This window comes from Monocercomonoides exilis, assembly GCF_001643675.1.
Source record: "Monocercomonoides exilis strain PA203 chromosome Unknown scaffold66-335014, whole genome shotgun sequence".
Classification (NCBI taxonomy): Eukaryota; Preaxostyla; order Oxymonadida; family Polymastigidae; genus Monocercomonoides; species Monocercomonoides exilis.
This window is the reverse complement of record NW_027150611.1, coordinates 216,168-230,429: the sequence shown is the minus strand read 5'-3', so window position 1 is coordinate 230,429 and position 14,262 is coordinate 216,168. Positions and strand designations below refer to the sequence as shown.

General features: G+C 42.5%; 4 protein-coding genes across 4 annotated transcripts; all 4 read right to left on the bottom strand.

The window, feature by feature from the left end:
* Positions 1–53: 53 nt before the first annotated feature.
* Positions 54–5,986, bottom strand: MONOS_4513 (uncharacterized protein; the record flags this gene model as incomplete). The annotated part of the gene is made up of 3 exons (XM_067874592.1): positions 54–420; positions 539–605; positions 682–5,986. 3 exons carry the CDS (start codon positions 5,984–5,986, stop codon positions 261–263), a joined length of 5,532 nt encoding a protein of 1,843 aa, XP_067719110.1. The 3' UTR covers positions 54–260.
* A 148-nt stretch (positions 5,987–6,134) lies between these two features.
* Positions 6,135–9,772, bottom strand: MONOS_4512 (uncharacterized protein; the record flags this gene model as incomplete). The annotated part of the gene is made up of 3 exons (XM_067874591.1): positions 6,135–9,402; positions 9,451–9,616; positions 9,700–9,772. 3 exons carry the CDS (start codon positions 9,770–9,772, stop codon positions 6,135–6,137), a joined length of 3,507 nt encoding a protein of 1,168 aa, XP_067719109.1.
* Positions 9,773–9,909: 137 nt separating this feature from the next.
* Positions 9,910–11,819, bottom strand: MONOS_4511 (uncharacterized protein). The gene is made up of 2 exons (XM_067874590.1): positions 11,708–11,819; positions 9,910–11,645 (listed from the first exon to the last, which is right to left on the bottom strand). The coding sequence occupies exons 1-2, from the start codon at positions 11,780–11,782 to the stop codon at positions 10,212–10,214; spliced, it is 1,509 nt and encodes a 502-aa protein (XP_067719108.1). The 5' UTR covers positions 11,783–11,819; the 3' UTR covers positions 9,910–10,211.
* On the bottom strand, positions 11,804–13,885 carry MONOS_4510 (putative OTU domain-containing protein 5; the record flags this gene model as incomplete). Its single annotated transcript, XM_067874589.1, has 3 exons — positions 11,804–13,290; positions 13,358–13,735; positions 13,799–13,885. The coding sequence occupies 3 exons, from the start codon at positions 13,883–13,885 to the stop codon at positions 11,965–11,967; spliced, it is 1,791 nt and encodes a 596-aa protein (XP_067719107.1). The 3' UTR covers positions 11,804–11,964.
* Positions 13,886–14,262: the final 377 nt, after the last annotated feature.

Genomic DNA, 14,262 nt, shown 5'->3' with positions numbered 1-14,262 from the left:
TTAGTTGGAAGGTTGCTTCTAAGAATATTTTGTTGAGAAAAAGAGAGAAAGCATCAAAAAGAAAATGATGTGAGTATTGTTTTTGTGCAATGCACTCAAAAATAACAATATTTTATTAAATAAAAAAAGCAAATGTGAAATGAATTAGAAATCTTGAAAGACATGAAAAGAAAAAAGAAACAACATCATTTTTTGTTTTTGAAAAAAGATATGAAAAGAGGAAATGGAATAATAATATGAGCACAGTTATTTTCAGATGGCTAATCAACACAGTCAACAACAAGAGGGTCTAGAAGTGTTTGGCGATAGATTCTGTGTGATTTCGTGTCTTCCAAAGAGAACTGGCAGAGTTCGTGTCTTCCACATTGGGTTATCACAAAATGCACAGTCGTGTTGATCTTCTGGAATGGAGGAAGCTCACTAAAATTGGTTGAATGATAGAACGAGAGAGAAAGATAGAAGGAAAAAAAAAAGAAAAGAGGTATTATGAAAGCCATTAATGAACAGAAATTATTATTTAAATAAAAAAAGAACAGACCCGATGAAGATATCTCGTTCCATGGCAATGACAGGAGGAGTTGCAGTCAGAACAGAAGACGAAGGAACTGTTGAATGCAAATGGATCAAAAGCCAAAAAGATTTAAAAATGACAAAATTAATAATTAAATAAATAAGACCAACCTGGCAAAGTCTGCTGCAAAGAGAGAGAGGCAGCGTTTTGCTGCCTTTTTGTCTCAGACTCTTCAGAAGTCGAAGCAAACGAGGCAGACACAACAAGATGAGATGCCTCCAACGAAGCAGAAATATCTGATTTCTCTTCTTCATTCACATCTCCTTCATTCTCTTCTTTCTCCTCCTCTTTCTCAACTTTTTTATCTTTTTCTTGTTTTTGTGTGATTTCTTCCTTGTCTGTCTTGTCTGCTTCTTCCTTCTCAGCAGATGGTGCTTGTACTTCCTCTGCGTGTGGTGACTGATTGTCAAGTGCATTTTCATTTGTGTTTGTTTTATTGCCATTTTCCTCTTTCCCACTTTCTTCTTCGCTTTGCCTGCTTCTTCTTCCTTCCTCCTTCTTCTCTCTGTCTTTTTCGCTATTCTCATTCAATGGCTCTGGTTTGATGACATTTGACAGCTCTGTCAAAACATGGAATTCAGGAAGAGTTTCAAGAGAAGGAGACGTCTGAGAAGAAGAGTGTGGACGAGAAGGAGAGAGAGAAAGAGAGAGGGAGGAAGGAGAAGGAGAAAGTGATGCTGAGGGAAGTGTGGGGGAAGGAGTGACAAGAGAACGCTGATGCGCTGGGGGTGGAGGTGGAGGAGGTTGTTTGGTTGTTGCTGAAGAAGATGAAGAAGAAGAAGATGTTGATGAAGAGGATGATGAAAGAGAAGGAGATAAAATTGGAGTGGAAGGCTGAGATGAAGGAGCTGGTGAAAGTGTGCTCGGAACAAAAGCAGAAGAAGAAGCAGCAGCACAAGAAGAAGAGGAAGAAGAAGAAGAAAGTGAAGAAGGAGAAGAAGGAGAAATGGATGCTGCCTGCTTTGTCTTTGCCAAGTTCTGAATGAAAAGTGGATTGGTCACAGAAATCGATCCCTTTGGCTGATGCTGAATGGAATAAGAGGAAGAGAAAGAGGACAGAGAAGAAGAAGAAGGACTCGAAGACATCATCCCATTTGATGAAGAGAGGCCCTTTCGAGGCGGCGGGGGAGGGAACGATGTTGGTGAGACAGGAGCATTTTCTGTCTGTCTCACAGAAAGAGAAAGAGACGAACTGCCACTCAAACCAGATGGTGTGGCCATTCTGTGTGATGGAGAATATTCTAATTGTCTCTCTCTTTCCTTCTCTTTCTCTTTCTCTTTCTCTTTTTCTGCCAGCTGCTTCGCCTTTGCCGCCTTCGCTGCCTTCTCCTCCATCTTCTTCTCTCTCTTCTTCTGCCTCTCTGCCCTCTCCGCCAGCACCTTCGCCTTCTGCTCTTCTCTTTCCGCATCTTCCTTTCTGATCCTCGTCGACTCTGCTTTTGTCTCTTCATCCTCTTCGACTGTCCATTGGATGTGTCTTCCCAGGGCACTGATGCTGTTTGACACGTCTTTCGCACTGCCTGCCTGCTTCCAGTCAGAATACGCTGCATTCAACTTGGCTATGGCATTAGAAGAAGAAGAAGAAGAAGAATATGAAGCAATGTTATCATTCTTTGATGCGATGACAGCACTTCCCTTGTGTTCCACCTGGTGCATGATGTGTGTCATTTCATTGAGTGTGTGGGGGGGTTGGTGAGTGCAGGGGTGTGGATTGAGGTCAGTGGAGAGAGGAAGAGAAAGAGAGTCTTGTGGAGAAGGTGTGATGAAACCGACAAGGCCGTTGAATGTTGTTGGCTTTGTGAGGAAAGAGGAAGAGAGAGAAGATTGGGGGGCGTTGAGAGAGAGAGGAAGAGAGGAAGAGGAAGAAGAAGAAGGCGATGATGATGATGATGATGAGAGCATTGGAGATCCCAATGAAGAGTTGGAAGAAGAAGAAGAAGAAGAAGAGAGAGGAGAAGGAAAAGACATAGTTTTGTTTGATGTGTATTTGGCAGCAGAGATGCCGTTGAGTGAGGGAGACTGCGAATGGGAAGAGGAATGGCCTTTGCCTCTGAGTGTGGAAGAGGAATGAGGGGGAGGAGGGGCACGGGGTGGTGCAACAAAAGGAAGAGGGGAAGAAGAAGAAGAGGAGGAGGAAGAGGAAGAAGCAGATGAAATAGAAGATGAAAGAGCATTAGAACACAGAGTAACCTCTCGAGTGTTGCGCAGTTCAGATTCAAAGAGGAATCTGGGTGTGGCAGTGCTGGCGTGTGTGAGTGGAGGTGGAGCGAGGTGGAGCAAGAGGACAGGAGCATCGCCAGAGAGAGGAGTGCGTGGGTGTGATGTGATTGTGATGGACACGCTGAAGAGGCAGTTCCTCCGCACTTTGTGGGGCGTGGCGTAGGTGACGGTGAAGGGAGGAGGTGTATACACAGTGACAGCTGTGTTGAAATGAGAAACAAGAGTCGGAGGAGGGACGAAGGGGCGAGACAGGCTGAGGGCACGCAGGGGAGAGACAAGACACGAGTGTGGAGTGTTGAACTTCTCAAAATAGGAAGAGATTGTCGGACATTCATTGGCTGTTGTTGTTGTTGTGCTGCTGCTGTTGCTGCCACTCTCGCTGTTTGCTTCGTTCTCTTCGTCTGCCTCGGCAAAGATTACTGAAAGCTCTTTCTTTGCCTTCCCTTCCTTTTTCTCTCCTTTCTCATCGCCTTCCTCTTTCTCCTCTTTCTCTGCTGCCGCCGCTGCAGCCAGTTTTTTCCTCCTTTCTTCTCTCTCAGCCCTCTTCCTCTCTCTCTTCATCTGCCTCATCTGCATCTTCTGTGCCTGTCTCAGCTGTGTCTTCCTCTTCCTCTCTCTGATGGCATTTCTGGGGAAAGCAGGGCTCCACTCAACAGTGACGAGGAGAGGGAGGGAGAGGAGGGGCACAGCGCAGTCGAAGGAGGAGAGGAGAGGCGGAGCAGACGAGGCAGAGAAGTTGGAGGTGGAGGAAGAAGACTGTCTGAGTGCATCGACTGTGGGGATCATCGACTGGAGCGTCTTGTCTGTGAAGAGCGGAGGGGTGTCGTCGGAAGGGCTGGGCAGATAGGCAGAGGAGGGGAGAGGGAGAGACTCAGAAGAGGAGAGAGGGAGAGAGAGCTGGGTGTGGGTGGAGGAGGAGACGGTGGGGAAGAAGGATTTGAGTGGGACAGAAGAAGAAGAAGAGGAGGAGGAGGAGGAGGAAGAGGAGGATGAACTGGATGATGATGAAGATGCAGAGGAAGAGGAAGAGGAAGAAGAAGCAGAAGAGGAAGAAGAATGTGATGAAGGAGAAGATGAAGATGAAGATGAAGAGGCAGAAGGAGAAGGTGATCTGTTTCTTTTTGTGGGAGTAGCAGTGCGACTGAACGGAGTAGCAGAGACAGGCGAAGGCGAAGGAGAAGATGCAGAAGGAGAGGGAGACGAAGGAGAAGAGCGATTAGAAGGGAGGAAAGAGGAAAGAGAAGAGGTTGGGAATATCGAAGAGGAGGCACTGGATGACTGAGACAAAGAAGAAGACGAAGAAGAGGGGGATAGAGAAGATGTAGAAGAGGATGAAGAAAGCAACGAGCTTGAGGCGACTGCTGAGAAAGGAGCAATTCCGTTCTGAGAGAAGCCCATGAATGAGCTTCCACTGCCTCTGCCCATCTCCCTTTCCTTTGACACAACGCCGAGGACGTTGCAGGAGAGAGATGAGGAATGCTGGCTTGTCCACTCTTCGGCAGACAGCATCGTCGACATGTTGAACAGGAAGCCATACTCACACCGCGGACTCAGAATAACTGGGAACGGCTTCAGCCCTTTTTGTGGCTTTTTTTCTGAGTTGGAAGATTTTGTGGTGTTTTTGTGTTCTTGTGCTTCTCCTGTTTTGTTGACTTCTTTGTTTTCATCTTCATTCATGTCATCTTTATCTTCTTCGTCTTCTTCTTCTTCCTCCTCCTCCTCATCATCATCATCGTAGTCATCATCAACAGAAAAGAAATCATTTCCATCTGAAGCAGAGTTTCCATTCTTTTGTGCCCTTTTTGCATCAGGCAGCGTCTTTTTTGCTTTTTGTGTGCAGATGGCCGTGTTCAGTGAAAAGATCAGGTTGAGCGAGGGTGTCGAAGAGATAGCGACAGATCGGATGCAGATGGGCAGAGAGGTGTGGCTGTTGAGGCAGAGCAGATTCAGCGCAAACAAAGTGGAAGACGACGAAGAAGTGGAATTATTTGCTCGAGAGATGGAGACATAGAAGGAAGGGCGGGTGGTGAGAGGCAAAGGTGGAGGGAGGAAAAGCGAAAGAGGCGGAGAACACGACAAGTCAAAGCGCAGAACGGTGCAGCCAGGGAGAGTGGGCTTTTGAGGGGTATGCACGGACATCTGGAACGAGGGAACCAGCTCGTCAAAGAGGAAGAACTCAGAAGATGGCTTGTTCTTTCCAGACGCTGCGGACGATGCATTCGAAGCAGATGAAGACGATGCTTTTCCGCCGCGTGCAGAAGATGAACTCGTTGAATGTGCAGTTGTTCTTGGCTTCGGAGCAAGAATAGAAAAAAGAGGTGTTGGCTCAGAATACATTGTGACAAGGACTGAAGATGAAGTCGTTTGCTCTGTCTGTTTGTTCGCTCCATTTGCATCCTGCTGATTGTCTGATGGATGCATTGAAGCGTTTTGTTCCGAAGATGCTGTCCATAACGAAGATGCAGGAGAAATCATTTCATCAACATCTGGAGCAAAAGCAGCTGGAATTAAATTAGCAGATGGTAATGAGTGTTGCTGAATTGGTCGCTTGTGTGAAAGAGAAGATCCTGTTCGCAAAAGTGATCCTCTTGCTCCCTTTTGTGTTAAAAATTGTTGGGTTGTGGGTGGAGGCATTGGTGGCTTATCAAAAATTGTTGTTGGTATTCTTGTAAGCTTCAGACAAAGAGAAACATGAGAACTTCGATTACCAACAGTAAAATCTATAAATGTGTGAATTAAAAGGGCAACTCTTGTGGTGCCTTTGAGAGCAAACGCTTTTAAGAGCTTTCCTTCAACTTCTTCGCAATATTTCCCAGAGCCCTTTTCATAATTATCGTTTTGAAGTTCTTTCTCTTTTACGTTTCGGCGGCGAATCAAAAAGGAAGTATAGCTTGGATTTATCAAATTTGGCGATTTTTTATCGGATTGTTTCATCGTTTTATTTCTTCCTCTTTCTTGAAGAGACTCAATGGTAACTGATACATTCAGTAAACTTGTGTTATACACGCTCGAATCATTTTCACCTGTTGTTGTTGATTCAAATATTACGTAGAAAACAAGATGTTCGCCAGCAACAACAAAGTTTCTTTTTCCATGTTTCAGATCAATTTCTGGATCTCCAGAAGTTATTCCCTGTGGAATAAAAAGCTCTGGCTTTGTCCGCCTTGTTTCAATAAAATATTTGTCGATTGACATGCGGCAGGCAATTAAAACAAAAAGTCAGGATCAGAAATCCAAAGCAAAAATGGGACTTATTGATCTGTACATCAATTTTTGAAAAAATAATTACTAAAAAATACTAAAATATGTATAAACAAAAACTCTAACCAAAAAATAAGAATGTTTAACGATTAATATCACCGGAATCATCAAAAGTCCAGCCTCTTTTTTTCGCGTTGCGAAATGCAGCGTCAACAGGTGATTCTTCTGACAATGGGAAAGCGTCTGAGAAAGGATAAAACAAGGAGGATGTGAATGAAGAATATGAAGTGAACGGCGCAGAAGACAGCGCAAATGAGTCATTTTCACCAGTCCGCTGGTCAGCTGAGAGGTCGCGTGGCTGGTGGAGAGGGGAGAGGTGAGTGTCTGAAGAGAGGACAGAGTCGTCATTGTCGTGTGAGTGTGGATGGGACGAGGAGGAGAAAGAGGAAGGATTGTCGCTGAAATAAGAGGAGGAGAAGAAGGAAGAGTAGAAGTCTTCTGAGGAAGACGTGGTGTTTGGGTTGAAGGTGAAAGCAGCAGTGTTGAAGAGAGGAACTGAGGAAGAAGAGGATGTGAATGAATTGATTGAGGAAGAGGAAGAGGAAGATGAAGATGAAGAAAGAGAAGAGGAAGAGGATGAGGATGAAGACAATGAAGAGGACAAAGAAGAAGAAGAGGAGGAGTCTAATGCCAATGGAGAAGACATCTGAGGAGAAGCAGAAGGAGAGTCAAACGAGGCAGAAGCAGAGGAAGGCGTGAGAGAAGGTGAGAGCGTGATCAGAGCTGGTGAATGAGAATGCTGATGGGAAGAGCTTTGTGTGCCAGCAGCATTTGTGATGAGCTCATCTGAGAGAGAATACGAAGCAGAACTCTGCTGCGCATGAGAAGGCGAAGGGGTGAGAATGATTGAGTCTGCAATGTGTTCATTGCCCAGCGTGAAGGGGCTGCTGCGGGAGAGATTGGCGTGCGGCGTGGAAGATGTCGAGACGTCTGCGGAGAGTGCTGTCTCATCCAGCTCTCTCAGCACATCGGGACTGCCTTTCTCCATCCTCTCTGTTGTGAATGCATCGTCCTCGCTTCCATCAATCGAAGAAAGCGAGCTGAAAATGTGTTCCACGCCGTCTTCTCCCTGCCGGATGATCTCTTCCACACTGTTGCTGTCGTATTCTTCGTCTTTCTGCTCTTCTCTGCTTCGTCTCCTTTTCCTCCTCTTCATCTCCATCTCTTCGTCTGTCACCCCCACTTCATCTGTCCCTCCACTCCCACTCCCAATTTCACTCTCACTCCCACTCCCACTCACACTCACACTCTCAATGCTACTCATGCTACCACTTCTGCTTCTGCTTCTGCTTCCACTTGAGCTATAAACATCGTTCATTGCATTATCTTCATCATCATCGGCTTCCTCATCGTCTTCTGACATCTCCTCATCTGAGAAAGAGAAGCTCGGTGGGTCTGCTAAGAGAGATGGAGATGCTTCTATCCTCATCCTCTTCTGATGCGAATGGGGCAGAGCACGTTGATGCTGATGATGTTGATGATGACGATGAATGAATGTCTCTCTATTTGACAGCTTATACGGCATTCGTGTTCTTTTCCTTGTCGCATCCTCTTCTGGTGACAGATTCAGCATGTCATTGTCTGAATTGACTGAAATGTCTCTGTTGGAATGTCTGTGTGAGCGAGTGTGTGAATAAGAAGACTGCTGAGACTCATACAGAAGAGAAGAGGGTTCAGACTTGAATTGAGGAGATAGTCTTTTCTTTGAATCTTTGTTTGCTGCTGACAATGCAGCGGGTGGAAGAGAAAGTGATTGTGCAGCTGATGATGATGAGGAGGTTGATGATGACATTGATGGTGTGTCATGTGAATGGCTTCTCAGCTGATGCCGATAGACTGACGAAGATGCCATTTTTGGCACAGGCCTCTTTGTTACTGGTTCAGAAAGTGCTGACTCGGGTGTTGTTGACGGTGTGACAGCAGCCGAGCGCTTGCCTGATTTCATTCCTTCTTTTATCCTGTTCAGCCGCCGCTTCTGCTCATCCCGCCGCTTCTTCTCTCGCTTGTCTATCCATCGCTCTTCTGTCTGCTTCTCTTTCATCCGCTCTCTTTCGATGTTGGCTACCAGCTGCTCAATCGACGACTTCGACGAAATTCCACTCCGATTTGAAGATGACACTTTGGAATGGGCATTTTTGGTTGGACTTGGCTGTTGACTCGTGTTTGCTCCTTCTCCTCCTCCTTCTCCTGTCGCTGATGATGATGCTGTTATTCCTTTCTCATCTCTGTTGTCTGCTGATGCTTGTGTGTCGTCACTGAATATGTCATCCCAGTCAGAAGAGCTGTCTTCTTTTATTGATTGCTCTGTTGTGTTGCTGACATGATTCCCTTTCTCTGCAGATTGAGAAGATGAAGAAGATTCAGTCTTCCGTTCTTTCTCTGCATTAGATGGATGCACAGCACCAGCAGAAGTCTTCATCTGAGCTGTTGTTGTTGATGATAATGGTAAAGATGATGATGATATTGCTGTTGATGAACTAGATGTTGGTTGAGAAGAAGGAGAAGAAGGAGAAGAGGCTGCTGAAGAAGCAGATGATGATGTTGCATTTGGATTAGATTGCGCAGCATTTGAAGATGCTGTTGGGCCATTCGCAGGAGTCGAAAGTTGAGAAGGAGATGACTGTGAAGGTGGATGAAGTGTGCTTGGCAAAGAAGCATTTAAATGAGATGGCTTCAGGAGAGGAGAATTGATGGGGAGATAAGGTGTGGTTGGTGGCTGCTGAGGGGGTGTGTGTGCATTCAAAGAGGAAGAGGTCGAAGACGGAGAAATGGGAGGTGTGTTTGTGGTTGAGAATGTTGTAAATGGAGAAGGAGAGGGCAGCGAAAAGGGAGGATTCGAAATGTGGGTGCGGGTGTCTTGTGCTGGAGGAAGCAGACTCGACGACAATGTTGTCTGGCGAGATGAAATGGGTGGCTGAATGAAAGGTGCTGATTGCTGGGCAATCGGCAGAGGCGCCAAAAACGCAGCGCGTCTCGGCATTTGAAGAGAAAACTGGTTGGAGAAAGGCGCTTTTATTTGGTTTGCGTTGATGAATGCTGTTGAGGGTTGAATCGAAGCCAGTCCTTGAGAAGTGAGTGAATTTGGTAAATGTGAAGTGGATGATGAATCAGAATTATTTGCGTCTTGTGGCACATAAACAACAGGTCCTTGCTGCAGTATTTTTTGAAAAGTTAATTGCTGCGGTGGTTGCCCTGTTTGAGTTAGATATTGAGCAGTTACAGATACAAATGAAGTGGCTCCGATGCTTCGTCCAGTCTCTTTTGCGATTGGAAGAAGTATTCTACGAGCAGATTCAAGAACCGTAACGCTGTTTTTATATTTTTGATTCATTTTTTCGATTGTCTCTTCTCTAAGAAAAATAATAAAACATATATCAACTTTGAATTTAAAAGCAAACTTTCTAAAGTTTGGAGCAGAATCCGGTGAGTCAGGCATCGCCAATGGCTGCTTCAACGATGTCTTTATCTCTTCAAACAACGTTGCTGGTGTGTTTTTTGGCAGCGCATTCAAAATAGCTTCGCAAAGAGAATCCAGTGTTGATATCATCTGTACAAGATTGTAATCTATTAAAATTGTTGAATATAAATGCAACGCATAAAACATTTTAATGCAAATTAGAAAAGCAATAAAGTATTTTGAAACGAACAGGCATTCTTCACAAAAGTCATTTTTGCTTTGTGTTTGGAAGTTCGTCCCTTGTTCTGAGCTCTGTCTTCCATCGTTCGAATAATTCAATGAAAAATAAATTCTATTTATAAAAAAGAATGCTTTTGTGTATTTATTCCTTTTAACCTTTCAGAAAAATAAGAAAATTAAATCACAATTTTCAAATGTGATCAGAATAATAGGAATCAATTGATCTTTGCCACTTTTGAAATTTCATTATTAACGAAATGGTTCGTAATAAATCTTGTAAATAAATGATGTTATAAAAACTAACAAATTGATTTGGGAATTTCCTTCAAACAAGTGATAAAAAATATTTTTTCGTTCACAAAATACTGAAAAATATTTTTATTTCATTAACTAATCGAGATCAAAGCAGTTGCACAAAATGAAGCTCGTATGTGCAATTCATCTTTAAGGATGAGACGCTATTTCTTGGCATTCGAATTTGGTAGTGGACTGGTATAAAATTAACAATATGATCCAAACATTTCACGAGGTATCAAGTAATTCAGGAAAAGTCTCACAAAGGCTAATGACTAGCTGAAGAATAGACGCTAAGCCAATTTGAATGTTGTCTTTCGTCAGTTGTTTATCTGTTGAAATGACTTTTTCTGCTATTTGTGCTTCAGATGAAGTTGAAAGTGCAGAAGACAAATTTTGAAATAAACTTCCATCTGTTTTTAAAGACTTTGCAGTGTGTTGTGAAATAAGCTCATTAATGGAGCCTGCGAAAGGAGAAGGTGTTTCTGTCGATGCTAAAACTGTTGGCTGTTGTTGCTTTGATGGAACATCCAATCCTGTGAGCACATTGACCAACTGATCGCCTTCATCAACTTCTTTTTGCAATGCAACTTCTGATGCCTTTTGGAGAGATGCATCGTTATCTTCGTCAATTGTCTTTTTTGAAATTTCTGATGTTTCTTTCATTTCACTTTGTGCTGTTTCTTGTTCAGTCGTCTTTGTTTTTGGCTTCTCTTCTGCAAAGTCTGAGGATGAAGGCTTCTTTGATTCTTCATCAAAAACAGACGTTTGTAAAGAAGATTCTTCATATTCCGTTGACGGTGATTCAAATGAATTGAGTACGCTTGTATAGGAAGATGCCAATAACTGAAGAAAACAAAGGAAAGATGAAGGGGATAAAAGTCCAAGAACTGAATGCTCTTCAGAAATAGTTGGATGGTTTATTATAAATTGCACAGTTTGATTGAGAAGAGGAATAGAATATTGAATCAGAAACAGTTTTGGTGACAACCTCACTTCAGTTGCATTTGCATCCGAATCTTTTTGTGAAAGTTCAAAATTAACATCTTTTTCCTGATTTGTTCCCCCAAGATACATCTGCATTGATGGGAGTAATATTTCCAAAAAAAGTTTGCCAATCTCACATGAAACTGTAGTATCTGGACATTTAATAACAACTGACGAAAGGTGCACAAATCCAGCTTCATCTCCAGCATTATACAGATTTATTAATCTGTTCAAAATTGATTCAAGTAATAAAAACGTTTCAGCTTTAATTGAATCTGGTTCCGTTTTGAAAGCGCTAAAAACTATATCTAAACATTCAACAGCTGCACAAAATACTGGAGATGTTGTTGGACTATTCAAATGAGTTCGAAGAAGTTTTACAATTGAAGTGCTCATTCCTATTGAATTTAGAAACAAACGAACAACACGGAACACTATTGCGCAGCCAATTTCATCACTTGATTCCCCAACTTCACATATTTGCTTTGTGATTTGCTCAGGCATTGAAGTATTGCAAAGATGCTCCCTTGAAGCATAAAAGATGTCATATATAAGCAAGCGAATTTTATTATCATTGCAACGTCTGAATAATTCAGCAATGCGCAAAAGTGCTGTATCTATCCAGAAATGAGAAATGCATTTGCTGACAATTATTGAATTCAGTAGCAAAAGTTGCTGAGAATAAAATAGTGATAAAAATCAGTTTGAATGAACAGAAATCAATATGTGCAAAGTACTTCATCTACGTTTATTCTTGTCAACGACTGCATTAAGGAGCTGAGTTCCTGATCTTGATTAAATTGTTGTGCCATGAAAAAAGAAAAAAAAAGAAGGAAAATAAATTGATCTATCTTGAAATAAAAAAATTTTTCAATAAAAAAAGTGAATGGTAGCTTTAATCAAATGAAATGAAAAATAATTTAATATGAAATTAAAAAGTTATTGTAAATAAAAGATAAACAATTATAATATTTTTAAAATTTGTTTGTTTAAATTAGTGTTTATCATTTTGTTTTAAATTTCCAAGTGTATTTGCGAAAAACTGGGCAATTGACATTGCTTGAGCAGCTGCCAACTCTTCTTCTTCCTTTTTCCTTCTCTCTTTTTCTTCTAATTCCAACACTCGAAGTATGTCTTCGTCTTCTTTCTTTTTCCTTTCCTGCTCTTCTAATGCCAGCACTTTTTTAATCTCTTCGTCTTCTTTTGCTTTCTGTTCTTGTTCATATTGTGCTTTGAGATGTCGAAGAAGCGCCTCCTCGCTCATTGCAGCCTCAGGATCGAAATGTGTCTCAGGTGAAGTGACTCCAGAGAGAGAAGAAGAAGCAGATGAATTTATTATTATTGGCCCTTGTCCATCCATTCCAGCCATCGGATGCAAGCTCCCCTGAAAAGAGCCTGAAGAAGAGCGAGGAAAAGAAGCTGAATGACCTGATGCTGATGCCTGAGGTGTCGATGTGGCTGAGCGAGGCAGTGCTTGTCCTCCGCTTTGAGAAGCCAAAATTGAAGGCATATTTTTCCCTGTTGCATCAGCCAATAACGATGAAGTGTGTCCAGCTGTCTGCCTTCCTCCTTTCTCTTCTTCATTCAGCCTTTCCATCAGACTCATCTGCAGCGCTGTCTGCAGCTCTGGATCGATATCCCCCCCGCCGCCCCAGGCAAAGTCGTCTCCCACAATGCCATCCTTCCCGCTGAGCCCAGCCTCCTTCATGCTGATCTCGCTCGCCATTGCTATTTCTGCTGCCTCGTCGTCGTTCGCTGCTGCCATCGCTGCTGGAAACACCAACCCTCCATTCGTCGCAGCTGGCTGCTTCAGCGACGCCTCAATGGCTGCAACAAGCTCGGGATCGTCTTCATTTGCATGATTTGAATGAGAAGAAGAGGAGGAAGAAGAAGAGCTTGCCTGTTGAGAGGGAATTCCTTCTGTTTCCATTCGAAGACGTTCAGCAAACGATGCAAGGACCATTCTCCGGATGTCTTCTTCAGCAACTGCAACAGCATCTTCGCCTCTTGCTGGAGCAGATGCCCGTGGATCAGTCGAAGAAGTAGACGAGCCAGTTTGACGTGAATGCTCAGCAACAGGAAGAGGAGTGGTGAAAGGAATGCACTGAAGACATCCGCAAAGCGGAGTGTGCCCAGGTGGCCTTGAAATGACTGGTGGATGATTTTCTGCTGAAGAAGGAACAGAAGAGGAAGATGGAGTTGCAGAAGAGGAAGTCAACCCTCCTCCAACACGTGATGGCTCGGATACAGTTGCACGAAGAAGAGACGGAACAATTAGTATTGAATCTCCAGTAGGTGTATATCTTACAAGGGAATTCTTCTGTTAAAATAATAATTAAAATAAGAAAAATATTAAAGGCATGAAAATAAAAACATGTTGGACAAACCCCAATTCCGATTGGATGAGGTTTTCTTTTTTCAAATAATAAGTCAAAATGAGAATTCCACCGATGTGCCAAAATAATCGGTGGTGTGTCCGGTGATGGAGATTCACCAACAATTGTAACAACAGGGACATGAGGCTGATCAGAATATACTGTTATTGGCCTGTCGAGAAGCCAAGATAAAGCATGAATTTCAATGTTCGAACCGAATTCTCCATTTTGACTTGTTTGTTGAATATAATGAATGTACTCAGGCGTAGCTAAAAAAGGAGCATAATAATTGCTCTTTAGTAAAAGGAAGTGAGAACATATGTTTCGAACAATATGATGCTTTTCTGGAGTTGAAAAAATTGAAGCGCTAATTGCCCTGTAAAAGCAATTCTAATTTATTACATAAATACACTTTTAATAAGAGAAATTGAAAATTAAATAAATAATGCAAACTCCATCTCCCCTTACATGAGAAAGCTCTAACTTTAAAGAATCAATCTTCTGGAAAAATAATTCGTCTCTTCTTCTTATCTCTGCCATTTCCTCTCTTTCCTCTTCCCTTCGTTCATCAAATCGACTATTTCTTTCCCTACCACTTCCTCCATAAACATTACAATTAACCATTAGTATTTAGGAAATTAAATATGGTTGGTGAATGTTGTGTTTTATCAAAATCCGAATAAAACATGTGAAAAACAATTTTCACAAAATGAAACAGTTATTGATGTTTTTCCAAGAATATTTCCATAATAAATTTAAAATGAATGCTTGTTTTCTTTTTCTTGCTTGTTTTTTATTCAAATGCGACTAAAATTACAGAAAATGTATTTATTCTGCAAAAGGGGATATTTTCTCTTTCTGAGCAAAGGAATTATTACGGAGAAGATGTCAATTCATTTTTAAAAACATCGATTTTC

Excerpts from the sequence above, each read along its gene's own strand:
- MONOS_4511 (XM_067874590.1), bottom strand. The coding sequence starts at position 11,782 with ATGGCACAACAATTTAATCAAGATCAGGAACTCAGCTCCTTAATGCAG. Across the intron at positions 11,646-11,707 it reads CAAGAATAAACGTAGATGAA|CAACTTTTGCTACTGAATTC; the intron begins GTACTTTGCACA and ends TTTTATTCTCAG.